Source organism: Xiphophorus hellerii, chromosome 2 (genome assembly GCF_003331165.1).
Source record: "Xiphophorus hellerii strain 12219 chromosome 2, Xiphophorus_hellerii-4.1, whole genome shotgun sequence".
NCBI classification, from domain to species: Eukaryota; Metazoa; Chordata; class Actinopteri; order Cyprinodontiformes; family Poeciliidae; genus Xiphophorus; species Xiphophorus hellerii.
This window is the reverse complement of record NC_045673.1, coordinates 12205389-12228185: the sequence shown is the minus strand read 5'-3', so window position 1 is coordinate 12228185 and position 22797 is coordinate 12205389. Positions and strand designations below refer to the sequence as shown.

General features: G+C 38.3%; 1 protein-coding gene across 1 annotated transcript in view; it reads right to left on the bottom strand.

Moving 5' to 3' along the window:
* Positions 1-22797, bottom strand: part of pclob (piccolo presynaptic cytomatrix protein b) — a 65634-nt gene that overhangs the window by 24583 nt on the left and 18254 nt on the right. Inside the window, 8 exon segments of the mRNA XM_032549743.1 lie at positions 1509-2550; positions 3628-4450; positions 4810-5075; positions 5170-6731; positions 7144-10851; positions 10853-13949; positions 16593-16745; positions 16872-17312. Of these exon segments, the coding sequence (XP_032405634.1) occupies positions 1509-2550; positions 3628-4450; positions 4810-5075; positions 5170-6731; positions 7144-10851; positions 10853-13949; positions 16593-16745; positions 16872-17312 (11092 nt within the window).

Sequence of the window (22797 nt, the reverse complement as noted above, 5' to 3'; positions counted from 1 at the left end):
GTGTTTATGGTGAACCACTTAGGTTTCTGTCACATTTGTGTATGAATGTAAATACTCATGACTTTACATAATCCAGAAAGTTATCTAAACTCACTATTATTTATAATGCTTCTTGTAAGTTGTTTTATTAAGATAAATGAACACTACCAATTACACATTTATTGAAATGAATAGTCCATTTCAATATTTGCTGTTAATCACTAGAGAAAATGGACATCTCCCACCTCAACGAGACATCCACAACAAACAACAAGCCAAAAATATAAATTTTATTAACATGGAAATGGAAAACACGCAATACACAACATGCAAGGATGCAAAATACAGAAAAAAAATAATCCAAGGTTATATACACACCAACACAAATGAGACACACGTGACTAAATCACACAAAAATCTCTAGTAAAAATAGTCACTGCTTTTTCCATAAAGGCAGTTATTATTACAAATGTACAAGCCAGTCTGTTTATCAAATTTCTTAGCACTGTTTCTGTCATTGAATGAAAGGAAGTATTAAACATTACTAGCCAGAGTTATTTTACCACATTAAAAATGACAAAATTATATGAATATCAAAATGATTTTGCCACACTGAAGACTTATAGAAATGTAATAGTTACTAAGAAATGATGACCAAGTTCAGATCATTTTGTTATGAAGACTAAGTTGCGCGTGTTGCAGATATATGCCAGATTATTGTGGAAGCAACTCCATGACAAAAGTAAACTCAGACTAGATTTTCTGTTTAAATATTTTAGGCATTCATGACTTATAGGTGAGGAAAATTGCATACAACACAGCAACTACATATTAGATTGTACATGCATATGTCATGGATAATATAATATTTGTTTTATTTATTTGCAATATTTAATATATGCTGCAACAATATCACATTTATACAGAATAATACCCGAAACTGCTAAACTAAACTAAATTTGTGTTAAAACAGTTTGACTTTCCAATTTAAATTATTGTTTAAGATTCAAAAGGACTATAAATTTCCTGCTCCATTTAACATTAAAGTGGTAGTGACGTAATTTGTTTACCAAACATTCAAAAAATATTTTGTGTAGTATGTATTTGTAGTACTATTCATAGGTCTTAAGCTCTCACAAAAACAAGATGGTTTTAACACAGAAAACATGTATAGTTATTACAATTTCTGTGTTTTGAGAGTTTGGGGGAAAATTTATCAGTGAAGAACTTAAAACATGCAAATGAAATCACACCAAAAGTGGACAGAATTGAATGGTAAGATACATAAACTCAGGTTGAGAGTTTAATGTACTTTTGAGTTAGTTATATAAAAGAAACAAAAACAACGAAAAAACATGCAAACTTTAATTTACTAAGTCAAAGAAAAATATAGGAAAGTATCACAAACAATAATTAATTGAAGCACTTATAATTGTAAAAGAGAAGTCAATAAAACCACTCGGCATTAGCATGCATTACAAGCAGGTCCGCATAGTTGAACTGCTGCAACAGTCTCAGACTCCATTTACCTTCACTGTCAGACATGGCACCTTGCAGATCATCCATGATGAATGCGATATCTCTATCGTAGCCACGTGTCCGAGATTCCTCCCTCATATGCTGTTGTACTTCTGGCAAGGAATGGCTAGACCCAAATTGATCCCTAGAGTCTGCAGAAATGGGAGGCAGAGGACCAGCAGAAGCTCTAGCCATACCCATAGGCTGCCCCACTGGGCTCAGAGGACTTTCTTCCTCAGAGTTCTGAGCCACAATGGGGATACGGCCCCGGCTTTGGCTGATAGGCAAACTAGTAGGTTTTGCTCTGGAGACTCCAGGAGCAAATGCTGCGTCCAGGACCTCCCCCTCTGTCTTTAGTCTGAGTGAGGAACTAGACAAATCCCTTTTGATAGACAGATCTAAGCCATATATAGAAGATGGTCGGGAAGAGGGTCGAGAAGAGGGACGGGATCGAGTGCCACTTGGATATGTGCCATCCTCCTGAATGTTGCCTCTGATAGAGGATCCTAAGCTAAGAGACTGGCCAAGGTTAAGAGAACCTGAAAGGTTGGCTCCTAAAGAAGACCCCAAATATTTTTGCTGCTCAGACAAATTTTTTCTTAACCCAAATGTAATTTCATCCTGAAGTAACCTAGCCCTAGCTGCTAGACTGGACACAGAAGAAGTTCCAGATCCCATGTAGGTACCAAATTCTGGCTCAAGGTCCCTACTCTCCTGAATTGGGGAAAATTTTGTGATGGCCTTTGAGTCGAGCAATGCTTTTTTGTTCTTCATCTGTTTCTGGTAAAGCATAGCTGCGGGAAGATTCTTTGCAGCCTGCTTTTCAAGAGTGAGTCTTCCAATGCTATATTTCTCCCCTTTAGGGAAATGGCGAAAACTGCTATCACTCGAGAGATACTGGGAAAGGCCAAGGCCTGTTAAATGTTCTAGCCCTTCAGTTCCCCGTCTAAACTCTTGCTTGATTTGTTGCTTCAGCAACTTCAGTTCATAGGGCTCCTCCATAGAGTCATCTTCTCCTTTTCCATAGCGTGATGAGCCCAAAAATTCAGCTACCTGATGTATAGAAATAAGGAAATGCATATTAGTGTGAACATATTTTAACCACTTTTTATATATATTACATAGGATCTGTCAATGAATTGACAAATGTTAAGTACAAATAAAACATTTATCAATTAAGTTTCTTCAATTATGTCAAATGTTCTTGTAATTTTGCACAACCATATGGTCCCTTGCAAATTTCTGTTACCCCATGTACTTTTTCCACATGTTGTCATGTGACATACATTTTAATGCATTTCATGAGGAATATTATTTGATAAGCCATGAAGTGGTTGGAAAGTGACAGTTTTTCACTTTTTGGAAAAAAAAGAAAAAAAAAGTGGGGCAGTATGTAACATTTGGGAGTGGCATGGTGAGGTTGCTTTCTTGTGAAAAAACTGGTGAGAATTAAGATGAAGATCGATGTAGATAAATACAGACTTCTCCTGGAAGACAACCATTTAGAGACTGTAAAACAGGCCTAAACAAACAGCCAAATCAACAAAAAAGGTTTAGATCTAAATATAACTATGACTTAAAATTTTATTTTGATTCAATTTAATTGCCTTTCAACCTGACTAAGTTTGAAGTCCTTGGTTTAAAAAAGCTATATATATTTCTACAGCTGGTCTAGTAGGGACCTGACAAAAGTTGTTGTAAAAAATTTTAACCTTTTGTTGTTTCATTTCCACTTTACAACTGGGCAATGCTTTTTGTAAGCCTGTCATACTAAATGTAATTAAAGAACAATGAAGCTTTTTTTACTAACATAACACAGTGAGTCAGTTAAAATATTTTTTATATATTTACAAGGTGGTGTAAAAATTCTTGTAAAGTTAGAAGGTCAAAGATATTTTACCTACATTTAAATAATAATTTGAGTTCACTTTTACAATAATAAGATGACAATAAAAGAATAAAAATAACTGAAGTTGTAATATGGGAAATCTTGTCATGCATAGTTAATTTGCAATCGTCAATGTTGAAATGCAAATCCAAATGATCAAAAAAGTTAAATAATCAAATCTAAACATGTAAAAAGACAAAGATGGGATGCAACACAAAATGACATAATAATAAAATATTTACCTCTGCTGTACGTCTGGCTTCAGCTGCCCTGAGTAGCCTGTCTGCTTTTGATAGCTCTTTATCAGGTAGGCTAAATCCAGAACCCATGGCAGAACTGCCAAGTCCTGTTGAAGCCTTGGTAAGCTCTCCTATGTCCTCTATAAGCACATAGTTCCTGGCATTGTGATGGTCAATATCAGCGTAGAAGGAATCAGCAGAAATACTTGACATTGGACTAGAGGCCATGCTTCTTTCCTCTAACCTCAAATCTAAGTTGCCATACTTCCCACCCATGTGAGCAACCCCATAGCCACTTTCTGTAGAAGATGGAACAATGAGCAGAGGTTGGTTGCGTATCACCTCATAGTTGGTGGTAATTTTAGGCTCTAACTCAGACAAGGTGGTTTGACGCTGCTTTCCTTGTTGCAAAAGCAAAGCATGTTGGTAGCTGCTAGGCTGAGCTTGAGCATGGGAGAGCGATAGTGTTTGGTAAGGAGACACCTGTTGATGGTATAGGGACTGCTGCTGATACAAATTCTGCTGGGTGTAATGGCTTGTGGTTTGGGTCTGAGGAACATACTGACCATATTGAGAATAGGGACTTGTAAGGGTGTTGTATTGGGAATCAGCCTCAGTTTGGGGAGGGATGAATTGATCAAATTCTGACTGAGGAGCAGTCCGTGGTCTTTCCAGGCCTTCCCCCCGAGTTTCTCTTATGTTGCCAACCTCACTGTCTGACATGTAGTCTCTTTCCTCCGCCACCCCCTGGAGATATGCCCTTTCTCTCTTTTCTCTTTCCTTTAACAAGACCTCCTTTCGACGGTTTATACCCATCTCCAGATATCTAGATCAATGGAAAAAAGTTTGAGATTCCAAACACCAACAATTATCAGGGCACACTTTAAATAGCCAAACAATGTTCTAGTTTCTCACACATTTGTACCTGTTACTATGTGTAAGAGTGGAGAGGTCTCATTGAGTGTTGTCAAGGTAGTCTTTTAGCCCATAAGCTATTAAGGTAAAAAAGGAATCATGCACATGAACATAAGACAAATAGCTTAATACAGATTAACTAAATGGTATCTCTGTAATTGTTTATCTGCTGATTGTTGCTTTAATTATTATTATTCTAACAAAATCTGAAACTACTCAATCTTTAGCACTTGGTTATTTGTTTCAATGTGTACACGTGCAGCAACTCACCGCAACTTGGCATCAATCTCCTTTTCCTCTTCATCAAGCTCAGCTTGTTTCTTGCGTAGTTTAGAGGATTCCCTCTCCACCAGATCAAGTTCCTTGTCTATATCTTGCAGAATCTTTGCTCGGGCCATTGTGGTGCTGCGAGCAAGACGGCGACGAGCAGAGTTGGTGCTATATCCAGATCTTCCCGCCAACGTGTCATCCTCAGGAGGGGGGTCTGGTAGGGTTCGCTTTACTTTCTTACCACTGCTAGAAGAAGACCCTCTGACCTACAACACAGAAATAGATAATATAGAGTATATAAGAAAATATCTATTTAGAATAGTTTCCCCCTTATTTGCAAAATAACTTTAATAGACTTACAGAATAGCCTTCGGTATAGTATCCTCCAATTCTGTCTTCTGTTGAAGGACTAAGAGATTTAGGATCTGACAGAGACTTTTGGCCAGCCTTTAAACTCCGAGGGCCAGAGGAAAATCTGGATGGGTCAGCAGTTAGCATTCTTTGTCCTCCATAGGACTTTTCTGGAGATAACGGAGAGACTTGGCTGTAGAGAACTTTAGCTTTAGAGGGGATATCTGCCGTTAGTTGTGTGCTATATCCAACATCAACAGGTGAATTCCTTCTGTCTGTGTCTGTCTGACAGCTCAGACTGCCACCTCTGTGAAAGTTTTCTGGAGATGATATGTGCTTAATGATTTCTATCTTAGTGTCCATTTGGACATTGGGTTTCTTGATAGTTCCAGAGTGGTCAGTCTGCACAGAAATTTCTGCTACTGTCTGGATGGCAATGCTAGACACCTTGGAGCCATGTTTTCCATCACTGCTATGCTTTCGAGAACGACGTCGAACTTTGGTGGGGGCATCCCACTCCTCTTGTTCATCATCATCAGACTGAGCTGAGCTATCAATGTTTCTCTTTGTTTTCTTTTTTCTTCCCATTTGTTGCTTTTCTGCAGAGTCTTCATCATCTGTTTGTACACCGCTGTCAAGGATTTTTTTCCCTAGATCCTGGTCAGCTGGAAGTTTTACTATGTTAAGCTGCTCATGGTGTTGTTCTGTTTGTGCTAATGTAGATGGAAGTGTAGACTCATCTTTTACAGGCCAGTACTGACCACTGTCTCCTACCCCTGCATATTTAGCTTCTAAAAGGTTTCCTGTCATACCAGTACTGCTGTAGTGCTCATCAAGTTGCCTCTGGAGTTGGAGTTGGAGTTGTTGGATTTGCTGCAACTGTTCTTTCTGTTGAGCATAGGTCTCCTGTTGGGCCACCATGTGTGCATGATGTTCTTCTTCTTGCTGAAGAAGAAGCTGCTGTTTCAGTGCTTGAAGTTCTTCAAGTTCTCTTTGCACCATAAGTTGCTCCTGTTCTCTGTAACGCTGAATTTCTTGTCTTTCCCATTCCAGCTCCTCAGCAAGACATAGCTGCTTAAGTTTCTCTAACTCTAGAAACTCCCTCTCCATCTGATACTGGGCCATTTTGGTGTTGTCTAAGCCTGGAAATATTGGTGAAGAAGCTAGAACATCTAAAGAAGCAGCAATTGCTTCCAGGGTGGTGTCTGAGTACATTTCGGGGTAGCCGGTTATTATGTCGGCCAGGGCTGTAGGGAAGAATTCTTTAGATAGCTCTGCCTCAAAGGGAACAAGCTGCCCTGACTCTGTTGGAACAAATCCATATGAATGCAGTAAGGACTGATCCTGCACAGTTGATATAGGGGTAAAAGTAGTGCTGAAGATGGAACCTGGTTGAGTTGTAATTGCATATGTGGATGGAACTGGTGCTGCAACGGAGGAATAAACTATTCCATCTGAGGTTCTTAAAGCACTATTTACACCAAACCCAGCAGCAGGAACCTGGGAGTATGGTGAAGTAATCATCGCAGAGTAGACATTGGTTGCTTTGCTTGTGTAGTCTAGTGCCTCGCCTGTCACAATTCAAAATATATAAATTTCTTTCAGTAAATGGCATTAGTAATTTTACAAATAAGAAATTAACTTATTTTCTAAGGATCATGCAATTAGAAATAGAAAGAGTTCCAAAAAGAGCACATGAGCACATGCATTTATGGAGATAGTTTGGTTAGCAGGATGCAAAACCAAAATATTGAGGGAGTACACGCAGGCAAATGCATGCATCTGTATGAAGAAAAGAAAAACAAACACAAAACAAATTGTTGGGATCATTTGAAAATGTCATGCACATTATAAAACAAATCAGGCAATTAAGACATTGTTTATGAACTTAAGTCCTAAACATGAAGAATAGGAGAGCAGTCTTAAATACATGCGAGCCAAACTAACAGAGAATACAAAAAATGTATAGAAAGATTTGCTTACCAGCTGAAAGCTTAGCAGCAGTTAGGTCGACAGCTGTGTCAGAAGAGCCGCTGAAGTAGTCATTTTTGAGATCATAGATGGACAGTCCCGTGCTTGTTAGATTAGTCTCAGATAATGATGCTTTTATCCCATTAGTACCTTTAATGCTATACAGTCCTACATGATCTTTGAAGCCAGAATGGTTGTCAGGTTGAGTTGTTACAGGAGCTTGTGTTCTGCAGCTTCCGGTAAATGGTAGCTTGTAAATTACATCACAGCAGATGCTCCTTCTGCCAGCAGTCAGGTCAATTGGAACCCCATCATCCTCTACAATAGAGGTCACCACTCCTTGGTCTGTATCAGACAATGCCACAATTGCCCTCATTGGTTTATAGTTTGACAAGTCCATGGCTCCCGTAGCCTCAAGAGATACAACAGGGCCTACATTGCTGATAATTGTTGGTGCTGAAGTCAATGACTGTTTTCCTCCAGAGGAGACAAGAGCTTCAATGGAAAGATTCATGGGTATGTCTTGAGTCATAGATACTACATCAGTGAATACAGGTGAGGCCTTTACAGGTCTGTAGACGATTTGTGCGAGTGGTTCGAATGGCTTGTATGTGGATGTGGTGAGTGGTAATGGCAGTGATGCAACAGGACCCTGTAAATCAAGTGGTTTCTCTGCTGGAGTGGTATTGTATGAAGCAATGGTTGCTGTGCATGTGACTATTGTGATGCTGTCAGTAACAACAGACAGTGTTGTTGCAGGGATAAGCTCAGCACTAAGATTTACAATCTCAGGCTGCACTGCAGTAATATGACGTCCACTTGAGTCACTTGAAACAGACTGTCGGCAAGACTCAGGTGGCGTCAGATCCATGCCTTGCTCTGTCATTTTTATGCCTGACTTGATAGTGCGTAAATCAATAATATCACTAGGATAAATAATCCTGCCATTTTGTTTAGGAAGGGGTTGGACTTTTGCTATGTCTGGTTGTATAGTGATGGCTATGCTTTGTGGAGGAACTTGTTGGAGTCTTTCATGGACAACAGAAACAGTAGTCCGTTGAACTTCAGTGGTGACCACTTGAGTGACCCGACTAGACAGGCTTTCAGGAGGCTGACTTGAGGTGGAAATCGAAGAGGAATACATGTGACTCATACTGGAGACCATTTTTTCTGGTCCTCTTATCTCTTTGCTCTCAATTGACTCTTGTTGAATTTTGGTGATGGTGACTGGAGCCACAGATACACTCAGTGGAATCTCTGGTACAGAGGCTACTGGGCTTATATGGGTATGTGCATCTTGGGTCATTGTGTCCAGTAAATGATCATATTCACATGGATGAGTTGAGACTTCTGGTTGCTGTTGTGATAATGGAATTGATCCCCTTCTGTAAGATACTCCAGCTTCATAGCCAACCACTGGAAAGTCCTTTTCAGCTGGCATGGTAATTATTTGTGCAAACTGCTGTGGTTGTTGCATGGTTATGGATTCTTGTCTAGCAGCAGCAAGTGACTCTGCTCGTGCAGAGTCGTACACCTGATAAGGCATTTCAAGCTCTGCAGGATAAATAAATGAATCACTAGTGGTGTATGGTGATTGTACTATGGATGAAATAGATGACCTCCTTCTATAAGTAGTCTCATCGTTTGTTATGACTGGGAATTCTGCAAGTTCATGCTGTTGTATCTCTAATGAAGGCATGTAACAAATCATTTCATCTTCATATTTTGGTGGGAATCCTGCTAGTCTTTCATGTCTAGATTGCAATGGTATTTCTTCCATTGATGCCACAGGATATGACATAATTGTGGCTGCACTTGTTTCACTCTGCTGGGGAGTATAACTAATATCTCTTTGTGTTGAAACGTGTTGAATTCCTTCCATATGATGTGAAAGTGTTGACCCTATGCTTGTAATTGCTACAGTTTCAGCAACTGTAGGTAGTGGCATTAACTCAGACACTTTAGATGTTGGTGTCACAACAGTGGCAACAGTGAGAGGATGAGGTACAGGAGACACTACAGCAACCTCAGGCAACCTAAAACCAGGGTCAGTTGTAACAACTTCTGAGGGGTATTCAAACTTTGTAGAGAGTGTACTTTCTAAAGCATCAAGATTTAGCTGGTGTGTGAATATCTGGTCTGTCACCACAACCCTATTTTCTGAAGATTGATCAGTTTGTTGAGTTGATGAGAGCTCTGATAAGGGGAATGCATCTTCAAAAACCCGAGGTATGTTTTCATCTTTACAGTGAACAACAACTTCAATCGCTGTATCTGGTTCTTCAGCTGCAAATTCATAACTCTCATCTTGTATTGCTGATCTAATCAGAACTGCCTCTGTGACACAGTTATCTTTGTCTTGTTCCATATGCTCTGTACCTTGCACATCTATTTGAGATAAAACATGCTGATCATAATTTATAGAGTGTACTGTAGGTGGTGTCCCATGGACAACTACTTCTACATGTGGTTTCAATGGCTCTGGCACAAAAACAGCTTCTCCAAGACACCCTGGTTGTACAGTTGCAATTGGTTTGGTTGACTGAAGAATTGGCTCTTCAGATAAACTTGTTGGAAATACTGTTCCCACTTCTGTAACTGCACATCGCTGCTGAGACACAGATGGTCCAGATTGCTCATTTACTATGGATTGATCTCTCAGAATCAGATAACATTTTGGCTCAGTGGGTTTTGGAAATAATTCTGATGTTGGTTCAGAAGTTAAATGGGGTTGAGTTATTGAGTCTTCTTGTGACACATATGACTTCTTGATTGTTGGTGCTACAGCATGTGCCATGATGCAGGATTTCTGATCTGATGACACTGTAATCACATCAGCAACAGAAAATATTGGTTGCACAGCAGGGGGCACAGAGAATTTGCCTGTTTGTACTTTGCCAGTCACCACCTCAGAGGTTTCTGTTTGCTCTGCTTCCACATTGACTGCTTTAATAATCGGCGGTGGATGCTTAATAGTGGGGACAGATGCCCTCCTAACTGTAGCCTGTGCTGAAATAATTTCAGTGGGTGTCTTCTTCTCTGGTACTGTTGTTTGAATGTCTGACACTGTAGAAGACGGGATGGATTTTCGCCTAACAGGTGCTTGAACTGTTATTGTCTCAGTTGGAGAGCCAGGCTCAGATGGTAGAGTGATCACCACATATGTCTGTAAACATTTTGCATGCCTAGGGGACACAGGTGACTTGGGAGATGTTGTACCCAGTTTAGACTCCGAAGGTCTTGCAAGGCTAAGAGACAGGGCTTTTGGAGGTTCTTTCATCCTAGGCAGCGTTGCTGCTTTGGGTGCCACAGGAGGAGGAGGTCTGATATTCTCTCCTGGCTTGTGGGTAAAAACTAATCCAGCTGGAATTGATATAGGCTTGGGTGGTATGGGTGGAGGAGGTTTAGAGATATGACAAGGACTGGACACTGTTACAGAAACAGGGGCAACTGTTGCTATAGTGACTAAAGTGGGAACAGAGCTTCCAAGTGGTTTGGGTAAAAGGGGTGGAGGTGATGAGGTTGGGTCTGTTACAGGAGTTACATCCCCACTTGATACCACTTTTGCTCCATGTGTAGGTTTAGGTTGAAGTAGTGGAGCTGAAAGCACTTTCACAGTTGAAGTGTCTGTACACAGTGTATCATTTGTAGTTTGTTGACTACCATATGCACGAGAAGTAACATTTGGCTCTGCATCATCTCCATCCTGTTTGGTGTGTTCAAGTAGAGATATTTTTTCCACTGCTTGGTACAATGATAACTACATGCCCTTGTCTAGTTGGAGTCACTACTTGAGGAACAGGTGCACCACCTGATTGTGCAATGTCCATTCTTGGCTGTATATCTACAACTACAGATTGCATTGGTTGGGCAGTGACTGTGGGTGCAATAGCTGATGCAGATGACATGGCTGTCTTTATAAGGGGCATCTCAGAGGTGGTATAGGGTAATGAAACTGAAGTAGATCGAGGAGGGGGAGGAGGAGGGACTTTCTTTTTGACAACAGTAGTTAATGCTGGAGATGATATAGTTCCCTGCTCAGGTTGAACTTTTGCTGGGACTACCACTGTTCTCATTAATGGTACAGATGATTGTACTGGGACTGAATGTACTACTTTGGCTTGAGCTTGAGCTGGGGTAGTTATGAGGGCTGAGATTGGTTGTGGTGTTTGTAAAATAATTGGAGCATTAGTTGAAACCAAGTCTGGCATCTGGACTATGACAGGCTCAAGGCATGATACCACAGAGATTGATGATGAGAGATCACTTGTTGAAGCTGAAGTTGTGGTAGCAATAGGTGCAGGTATGATTTGGACTAAAGGCTGAGCTGAGACAACAATAGGTGCTGGACTTGGTGCTGAAACTTGTAAAACAGGTGGAACTTTAATTGGTACTTGTGATGGAGAGGAAACTAAGTCTGGCATTTGGACCTTAGAAGTTACTGCAGATGAAGTCTCAAACGAGGGTGGAGCTGGGGTCTTAGTTGTAAAAGACTTTCTTTGAACGGTCTGTGTTGCTTGAATTTTGGATGGATCAGATACCAAATCTGGAATTGTAACTACAACAGTGGCTAAATCATAATAAGGAATTAATGTTTCACTTGATGGTGCTGCTTCAAATGTGGTAGACAATGGCAATAAGGTTTCTTCAACTGAATGGTCTTTTATTGAAGTTGGAGGGGTTGGTGTGGACAGTGGAGTTGAGTCAGATGAAAGTGGTGTTCGAGCCTGAAATGAAGATGATGATGAGACATTTGAGGCCAAACTAGAATCTGGAGAAGCTGGTGAAGTTGGGGGTGAAACTGGTGAAACAGGAGAAGGTGTAGTTGTTAGCTCTGGGGCTGATATTGGAGTTGGGATGGGCTTTGGCTCTGGAATTTCACAAATAACACATATAGGCTCCATGTCGTTGGTTTCGGACAAAGATGGACTTATGGACTGATCTTTTGTATCAGAGTCATCACTGGGGGTAATGTCAGATGAAATACCTATGGCATACTCATCTACAAGACTATCATCCTCTTCTTCACCAGATGAGCATTGAGTAATCTTAAGGTCTGGTATTGGAAACAGTGCCTTTCTGAGCGCAGGATCTTGAGGAACCATAGGCCTGACAAAAGTTATGGATCCACTGGGAGTACTGGCAACAACTGTTACCTCAGTGCGCCTAGGGGGCTCAGATGGGCGTGGGGGTGCTGGACGTTTTTTTCTCTTTACTGGTAGTTCACTTAAAGTATCAATATCTGAGGGAGGTATATATTTTTGTTCAGTAATCTGAGTATCTTCAGTGGGTATGCCATCTTCAGCAGATATAGTCACCACACAAGTGTCAGCCTCTGAAGGAAGCTCCTGGACCAAAGCCTCCAATGAGGAAGAATCCATTGCTGTCCAGGCTTGTTGAAATTCTTGCTCTATCATCATCAGTTCCCTTTTTTTTTGCATCATCTCCTCATAAACTTCTTCAGGGGATCTGAGCTTTTTAAAAGATTGAGAAGCAGTATCAAATTCAGGTTCTTCTTGAGTTTCACTTATTTTAATTTCTGGTTCCTCTACTAAAGATTCATAAAGATAGTCTTCTATTGCCAGTCCTCCATAAAGGGGTTCAATATCGGGGGGACTTTCTCCTGGAATAGCTTTTGTTTTCTGAATAATTTCCTCATATGCTTCTTCAGCACTCTTTAATGATTTTGTTGCTGTGTCTTTTTCTTCAAATTGATCAGAAGGGGTGTAAGGTATTACTGTTGGTGAAGGTTTACGTCCTCTTTGTACAGCTCTCTTAATCTCTGGTTCAGATTCTTTACTGGCAGAGTACTCTGAGCCAAATGTTTTATGGCCTTCGTTGATGACAGTGACCTGCCTTAAATCTTCTGAAGAGGACACATCACTGGGTGAAGACAGTGGTTTGTCTTGTGTCTTTGTCTTTTCTTCATCAGAGGAGTTTTCAATAGTAGGAAGAGGCTGAGTGGGGTACCTCTGTCTACTTTTGCGATGATGTCTTTGCTCACTACCTTTCTTTTGGCTTGGACTGCTATCACTGTCCTCTTCCAAAGATGAAACTGATGAAGGTGAAGACCCTGGAGTCACGCTTGATGCTTGAATACTGGATGAACCCTTTGACAAGGATTCAGTGAGGCTATCTATTTCTTCATCAGTGCTTTGCCTCTGCCTCAATACAGGAATAGCTTTCTTAAAATGAGTCTTTGGAAATGATTCGGGAATATTTTGAGAAATTGCAGCATCATTTTTAATGGGTAATTCAGTCTGGGTATTAATATTTGATTCACCCTTGTTCAAAACAGATTTGGCTTTGATAGAAGCATTGTCAAGTGTATTACTCTGGAAAGCTTCCATATTTTCTAAGTTACTTTCTTTCTCATCTTCTGATATGGACATGTCTTTCTCATCTCCCATACCCAAAATCTGATTGCGTATGAACTCATCATCTTCTATGGAAGAATCAGCACCTTCAGTTTTGTCCTCGCTGCTAGATGAAACAGTGCTAACCTTTAAGATCCTTCTTCCAATTTTAGGGGATGATGAAGGTGTAACTTCACTTTCACTGCTCTCCATTGCTTGTAAACTTAAACGCCTTCTCTCTGGCTTAACTTCCTCTTTTTCTGGCATAGAGTGATCTATACTTGAATCATTCTTCGCTGTATCATAAATCTTCATCTCAGGCTGTTCTTGAAGGACAGGTAAAATCTGGGGTTGATCATCATCATACTCTTCTTTTCCAAAACTGAGTGTATTTGCTGCTTGCTCGGTTTGAGGGAGATCTCTTCTTTTTTCTGCTAACTCTTTGTTGGTTTCAACGGAGGCCTAAAATGTCAAAAGAAATGTTCAATTAATATAAATTGATGTTTAAGTAATACTAAAATAAAAAATGATCTATTGTTGAACAAAAAGTGAATAATACTTGCTCGTACATACACAAGTACACGTGTAGGTAAATACACACAAATACAAGAACACCCACACACACGCACACCGCCCCACGCACGCATGCACACACACAAAGCATAAGGAACCTTTGGCACTGTGCATTTGTTATAATAATAGGGTCCACATATGTCAGCAACCATTTTAATTGACCATATTAATATGTCAATAATTAACTAATAATAATACAATAAGGAAGAGGTAGAGAGGTTAGATCACCATGTTTGTCCAGCTAATCTTAATTTTGTTTCATGTCTTCCATTTTATAAAACATGTATGATTGACATGATTGATTGGGCTAAGACCCGCCTCGCTCTGGTTGGTTGTGTTTAGTTAGCACTCGGAACACTGGGAGAAGGCAGATGAGTTCACTTTTTTTCATAATTATTTGTCTTATACCATACTGTCACAACATAGTGATAGTTTCTACAAATTTGTAAAAAAAAAAAAATTGTTGTTTTTTTTAACTTACGTACTGTAGCCTTGCAGTGTGTAAAGCTGCAGTATGTTAGCTACCTATGCCATGCGCACTAACACACCCCATATCATCACAGATTCCACTGATATTAATCTGAACAGTCCTTTTCCTCTTTAGCCTGAAGACATGACATCCATGTTTTCCAAAAACAATTTGAAGTGTAGACTCGTCAGAACTCAGGACACTTTTCCATTTTGTGTCAGTCCATCTTAGATGAGCTCAGGTTCAGAAAACCCTTTGGTGTTTCTGAGTGTTGTTGATATATAGCAGGGGTGGGCAACTCCAGGCCTCGAGGGCCAGTCTCCTGCAACTTTTAGATGTACAGTATCTCCACTTCAACACACCTGAGTCAAATAATGAGGTCATTAGCAGGACTCTGGAAAACTTGATTGTACTTGGGAGGTGATTCAGCTGTTGGATTCAAGTGTGTTGGACCAGGGAGACATCTAAGAGTTGCAGGACACCGGCCCTCGAGGACCAGGATTGCCCACCCCTGATCTATAGGCTTTGCCTTTTCATTGCAATCGGGGTTGTAGATGTACTGATGAACTATGTTCACTGGCCATGGTTTTCATGATGTCAGTTTTTAATGCAGTGGTATAAAAGCGAGATCAAAGGTCACAGGCATTCAATGCTTGTTTTCAACCTTACATTTCAGAGATTTCTCCAGATTTTCTGAAATTTTTGATGATATCATGGACTGTAGATGACGAAATCCCTAAATTTATTGCAATCGTATGTTGAAAAACATTGTTCTTAATCTGTTGGACTATTTGCGTATGCAGTTGCTTCACAAAGTGGTGAGCCTTGCCCCATTTTTGCTTGTGAACAGCTGAGCTTTTCAATAATGCTCCCTACCTGTTTCAAATTAACTTGTTCACCTGTGGAATGTTACAAACAACATTTTCCTCTACTTTCCAAGTCTTTGGTTGACACTGTCCTACTTTTTTTAGAACTTATTGCAGGCATCAAATTCCAAATGAATATTTGCAAAAACGAAATATTGTATCCTTTAAATATTAGATATTGTTTCTTTGTAGTGAATTCAACTTGCAAATCATCATATTCTGTTTTTATTTATGTTTTCCACATAGTCCCAACTTCATTGCTAATTGGGGTTGCACTATTTATGGCCTAAAGAAATTTTAGTTACATGTTTAAATTCACTTTTATAATTTGAATAAGCTGCTGTTAGTCCAAATTTCTTACATCATCATAAACCAGTACGAAGTTTTTCATCACTGATTGTGCAGTGTTGATTTATAAGTCTCAGTAAATGAACAGGTAAACACAAACACACAAATTCTGATGCCTTTTCTATTCCAAAACTCAATAATGACAACAAACTAATCATTTCAAATAAAGCAAAACTCTAAAAGAAAATTGTAATCCTGCTATGTATAACTAGGTTCAATCCTACAAAACTGATTTATTAACTGTATGGCAAGGGGAATGTTTTTATTCTTTCCCCTATTTAGAGTTTTAAAAAATATATAACATATTTAGACATATGTTATATATGTGAAAATGTTAATAGATCATATTAACCATTAATATGATTTATTCTTTCTATATTTTTTTATATTTATTTAAGAAAGCAAAGGTAAGTTTATTCTTTGAGATTTTCCAGTGATTTTTCTCTGACTTGATATTCTAACAAAATTATTCTATATATTTGCCACATATCAAAGAAAACTATTGACCACAGAACAGTATGTCAGCAACACTTGAGGCCTCACTTGAAACTTTGAAGAGTAATTGTTTTCACGACTCACACAAACAAAATTAATATTATAAGCACAAATGATTTTTTTTTCCTTAGCCCTTTTTTAGAGAAAATACAACTGAAAGTGGGGAGTGTCAGTTTTGCCAGGAAATATTTATTCATCGAAAAAATATGGTGTTTTTAAGTAGTTTCTCAATATCAAACTTTGTAAGGGTGATGTAAAAAGGAGAAAGTGCTTAAGACAATCTCAGTTAAATTAATCTTCTTGGTATAAATAACAGAAATATTTTAAATATATATATTTGATTACTTTTCTTACCAGTCTCGCTGTAAGGAGTGGCTGTGAAACTTGAGTTGAGATGTCAGTAATCTTTTCAATCATCTTATCATCCAGTTCCTTGCTGTCAGCTGCTTTTGTTTTTCCAGATTCCACTGCCTTTTCCTGTTCTTGTAAATATGGTTGCAGTTTCTCCTGCAAAGAAGAAGTTGTGTCCATCAGATTGATATAATCATTGGTCTGCACCTCTGTAATTATACTCCCTGATACAGGGAGCTCTGGCTTTGCTTTTTTCTCTGGAACAACTTCAAACATTGTTACCTCTTTAACAGTTTCCATGTCAGAAGTTTTGGTGATTGACACATCAGGCTTTGCTACGACAGGTTCTTGAATGGAATCTTCAAAAGACTGTTTATCTGAGGCAACAGATGAAACATCTATCATGGTGTCTAACTGTTTTCTCTCCTTTTCTTTTTCTATGGAAGGAACAGGAGCTAGGTTTTTTATCTTGGCAGGTTCTTCCTTCGGTGTTGTAGCTGAAATTATTTGTACTCCCTCAGTAGGGGCAGTTTTTGGTGCCGTGACTTCAGTTGTGAGCTCAATTTTGATGGGTGAGGTTTTGGACGCAGCCATGTCAGAAGTTGATGTTGCCTGGATTTCTGGTTTGGCAGGCACATATGTAGGTTGAGACATTTGTTCTGAATCTCCGAGTTGTCCTGACAAAGCTCTTTGAGTTTGGCAGCTCAAGCACAACCATTCCTTCTGTAAAAAAACAGACAACACAGAACTGTTAAAACACACTTTAGAAAGATTGAGAAGTGTCTGTAATTTATTACAATTACAGACAATAGCAGTAACTGAAGAATTTGAATTAAAGATTGTATTTGGCATATTTTGAAAGACAAAACAATAGCCAAATGCATCGAAAAATATTTTACTTTGAGAAATACAAGAACATAGACACAATGTTGAATACAAGCTAACATATCAAACTAATTCATACCATGGTTATTCCATAAAATTTACCTGTATAAAACTATTACACATGTGGATTTAAACCTATTATGCTTGTAGTACACAATGAACCGCTTAGATTTAACCTATACATACATTCAATTTCTTTAACCAAGTGTTTTCAAAATAATTTTGCCATGAAATTAAGTCCAATTAAATTAGGCTGCTATGCCACAGATAATGTTCAAAAACCTTACAGTTAAGACAAAATTATTTACACACTTGTGATTTATATTTGAAAATATGTTCAGTCAGCTTAAAGGTTTGTTTCAGGTTAGAAATTGGGCAAGCATCTCTCATAAGATAACAAAACAATTTAAATGGAGTATAAATTTTGAAATATATGTAATAAAAATGAACAAAGTAAAACATATCAAAAATACAAATGATTCAACTGTATTTCAGAATAATATATAAAATGTTATCAAAATACTTCTAGGTAATCAATGGAAATATCTTTATAGGTCCCCCACCCCAATGACCCTACATGGCTAAGTGGGTATAGATAATGAATGGATGGATGAAATAATGATAAAAAAGCCCTGTGTCAGCAAGCAAAGGTTCTTCTGTAGCGGACACATTTGCAACATCTTACCAGTTAAATGTAATCGCAGTCACAATCAGAAAATTTTGTATTTCATTACATTTTGGAAAATGGACTGCACAAAGGTTCATCAAGCTAGAGGATTCCAAAGCACTTCACACTACTTTCAGTCATTCACTCATTCATATGTACATTCACAGCATGATGTTAAGGTAAAAGAATCAATTACAGAAGTTTAAATTGCCTCAGAAAATAAATATCTTAAAAAACGACACTATGTCATGCCATAGCTGGATTTTAAAGTCAAACTGTCTTGCTCTAGAAAACAGCAAATAATTTATTCCTGTCCTTATGGCTATGGATTTTTTTTTGTTTTTGGAAATCTTAGATAAACTACAGCATGTTATACTGATTAATCATATTGCATTGAAGCTAATCATCAGTTGTCAGTTCACTCAATCATAGTTGAATATCCAATGTATTCTCATCAAAATATTTCATAAAACTATCACTTCCACTAGCAGCCTGTGGTGGTAAGATAACAACTGCTATGAGATGGGACTGCACATAACAAGTAGCATAGCAACAGAAATGCTTACCTTGCAGAAGAGCTAATCGCATTTTCAGATAAATTACATTTGGCATAATGACATGTTTTTGGTCCCTCTGTGTGTTATCAATCAGCAAATAACGAACATAGAAGCTGTCAACAGGCAAAGCAAAACGTCTGTACTGGCAACCTAGCAAATCAAATCACAGCAATGCGCCTCCCTCTGCAGAGCCAGCAAGAGTTGTTCTGATACAGGAAGGGGGGAGATTACAATACACACATATTCTGTTTAACACTGTAGAGAAATGTGAATTTGAACATGTGTCTTTAGGAGTTTGAATGATGATGCTGTAGTAACAGAAATTACACTAATGTTCCACATTCTTTTAGTCATACTCAGTACTGTCACCTTAGATATTTAGTAACACAAGAAAAGCATGATTACATGCAAGGCTACAAATCAAATTCACCAAGAGTTATCTTCAGTTGCATTGAAGATAATTTTCTATTCAGTCTTTGATGAATAAAGTCTGAACTAATCTAATGCAGAACACAGTTTGACTTGAAGGAAAGCCGGCACTGATGCATCCAGTTTGATTGAAACAAATATGCTGTTGCCCAGTCACTTGAGGTTCAGTCAGCAGTATGATAATTATGTTTACTATGGCAGGAGGGGTACATTATCAGGACAGTGTATGATGCTTATAACTCTGTAAACTAGTAAATGATTTCAATTTGATTATGAACTCATGCATGCTTAGGCTCAAGGATGTTTGGCTGTCTTGTCAGTGAAATATGATTTTACATACATTACTTTTAAGACAGCTTTTTTTCATTTACATTTTTTAAACTGCGATCCATGTGGTTTATACGGAGCACATCAACCAGCTTAAATTACATTAATACTTTACAGAGCAATTTATATTACTACACAGAAACACTGTCTTTGTAAGTCAATGAAATGTACCCTATCAGGTCTATTTTCAGTAAAATCTTCACACATTTCACTGTTTCTCTTTCACCTGCTCTGTCATGCATACATGGTGCAGTTATAGCGAACAAGTAAAAACTAGCTTTTGCCTAAGTATGCAAATCAGCAAGCAAGCTGAGGTTAATTTTACTTCTGAAAACAAGAACTACAGTGTTAAATCAGTAGTACAAAAAAGTCTCCTGGTATAATGATTCAAATTCCACAGGAAGTTGACCATTTTGGATCAAAACTGCTATTTTGTCTCTTTCACACAAGTTGTGTCTGAGTGAACTCAGACACAACTGTAGGGGGCTACAGCTTTTGACTTGAAGACTTCACAATCACTCAGCAAAGTCTTGAGGAATTGAAGATCGAAAGTAATCAAATGTTTTTTGCTGCATTAAAACATGTGGGCATTGCCAAGTCCTCAAAATCTGACGGTTCACCTTAAAACATCGAGGTTGAAAAACTTCCACATGCAAAGTCTTAGCTACATCACACTTTCTCGTGTCATAACAGTCCAGCACTCATCACATTCACATGGTCAATTGGTGACGCCACTTTAGCCATACCCCCTTTAAGCAAGAAGTCCCCTCTTTGCTGTGACAGCCATCCAATGCTGCTTGCAATCTTTAATTAGTAGTATTTTTCTGATGATTATATAATGATTGTTTTGTGACAGACATACCATTTGGAGTTATAGGCAAAATGGTCAAATGGTTTGGTTTATTGAAGTCATAACAGAATTAAATCAAAAATATTTTGGGAGATCTTTCTTGAACAGAAAAGATTTCCGTTCTATAACCCTATCACTTCAAAGATGCAGATAAGCCCATATTGAAGATTTATAAGATTCAACTGATGGCAGGTATAATCTTGAGAATGCTGCTGAAATCTGAACCATATGTGCTTCGACAAAATATTAGTTTTATGGCATGAAAGTTAATTCAGCTTTAGTTTACTTAAAGATCCTTTGGCTCTGAGTGCCTTTATTTAGACTAATCCGACAGAAAGGGAAGTTGGAGATATGCCACAAAGATTCTAACGTCAGGAATCAAACCTTGAATATGTAAAAGCTCAATAGGTCAACATTGCTATACTCCACTCTGACTTCTTTCTTCCATTGCCATGTCCTAGAAAGTAAAATTGCATTCTGTGTGTTTTTTTTTACTTCGTTTCATAGAAAATACTAATACTGAAAACTTTACCTCTCTTTCACTCAACAATAGTGCCAACAGCTAAAAGTGTTGACAGCATGACTATCGTAGTTCTTAAATTGCAATAGTTTTTTGGCCAATTGCAAAATATACTTTTCTTTATTATTATTATTATTATTATTATTATTATTATTGTTGTTGTTAACTTAATCTTTCCTGCCACAGTGCCTGCCAATTAGTCACTTGTTTTAAGTGGCACATGACTCACAAATATGGTTATTGGAAACTTACCATTGCCCTTTTGTCTGATTAAATTTGTTTTATGAGGAGGGAGAGAGCAGGAGCTCCTTGCAGAGAGCCATGGGAGCTGCTGCTCTCACAAGTTGCTGTGTGATATGCCTTCTACGTGAATTGTCTGACCATCACAAAGATCGAGGTTAGGAATCTTCTGAAACACAATTTGTAGGCATCAGCTTCAGTTTATATAAAAATTGTTACCAATATCATTATATTATCATATTATTTGGATCAAGTCTAATAAATAGTTAATCAGAATGTTAAGTAAAACGATGACATATCAGTCTAAACTACCTTTAAACTTTGTATTTTCCAAGCAAAGCAAGATTTAACTAGAATTACAAAAGAAGTGGTTATTGTCATTTTCATCTAATGGCATAATTTCTTAGTCTCCATTGCTGTCATGTTGTTTCTAATAGAGCCAGAGAAGTTCCTATTGATTTTCTGGCACATACCTTTGGGTAGAGATAAGGCTGCAAATATGCTGGGCTTTCAGCAGCTCCACAGGGCTTCACTCTTTATATATTAAGCCCTGGGATAACAAAGAATGTTGACCTACTAATCTGTAATAAGCAGAGTGCTTCATTTTGCAAACAAGGAAATGCATCCACTGCATTTTTCCACTCTGACAGCTGGTGCATCAGGAAACTTCGCTTAAAGCCAACATCTTTCAAAATAGCAACACTGATTTTGCTTAGCTGCTGACTGCAGCTTGAGGGATGAACAATATAACAAAAACTATCTTTGAAATAAAAAAAACATTTAATATGTTGTGTTAAGATTTAAATGTTTATATATTTTTGCATCACAAAGACATTACAGTTTTAGAATAGCATTGTGTACTATTTATGGAGACTATGCTAAAACTGTAATGGCACTGCAAGTAAATTATGCTTGATAATTTTTTACACATTACCCGACATGCACCTGTACTGCATCAACTCTGTTACTGAAAAACAAAACTTAGCATTAGGAAAACTTATTAGTGGGGTTAGTTTAACCATAAATCAATTTAAAAACAAAAGTTTGGATTAAAATTAGAATATTGGGGAAAGTTAAATATAAAAAAATTAGTCATACCCTAATCAGCTAATTTACTCAGAACGCCTGCAAAGTTTTCCTGCTCCTCTAAACTATCTCTGAATCGTGGCCATAAGTTGCACAATCATGGGAAAGACCGCTGACCTGACAAATGTCATAGACACCGTCAATAAGGAGGGAAAGCCACAAATGACCATGCTGAAGTAGCTGGTTGTTCACAGGGCTCAGTGTCTAAGCATATCCATACAAAGTTGAGTGGAAGGAAAATGTATGGTACAAAAGGTGTACCAGCAACAGGGATAATTGCAGCCCAAAGAGGATTGTTCAGCAAAATCCATTCAAGATTTTAGAAGAGCTTCACAAGCAGTGGACTGATGCTTGTGTCAATCCAACCATACAAACGTGGGAAAATCAGTAATGCTTGACCCAGCATACAAATGCGAGTTGCACATATATAGTATGTTTTTTTATGAAATGATATATTTATGTTGTGTTTTAAATGATCCATGCATGTTTTGGTTTACTGTAACTTCAAATAGCCAGCTGTCTCTGCTTGACCTAGCAAAGCATGTGCTTCAGCCTGCTAGTCACTGGGAGAAATGAATGTATTTGACACTGGGCTCAAATGAAATAAAAAATGGCCTTGGCTCTAATATTTCCAGAATTAGATGTGT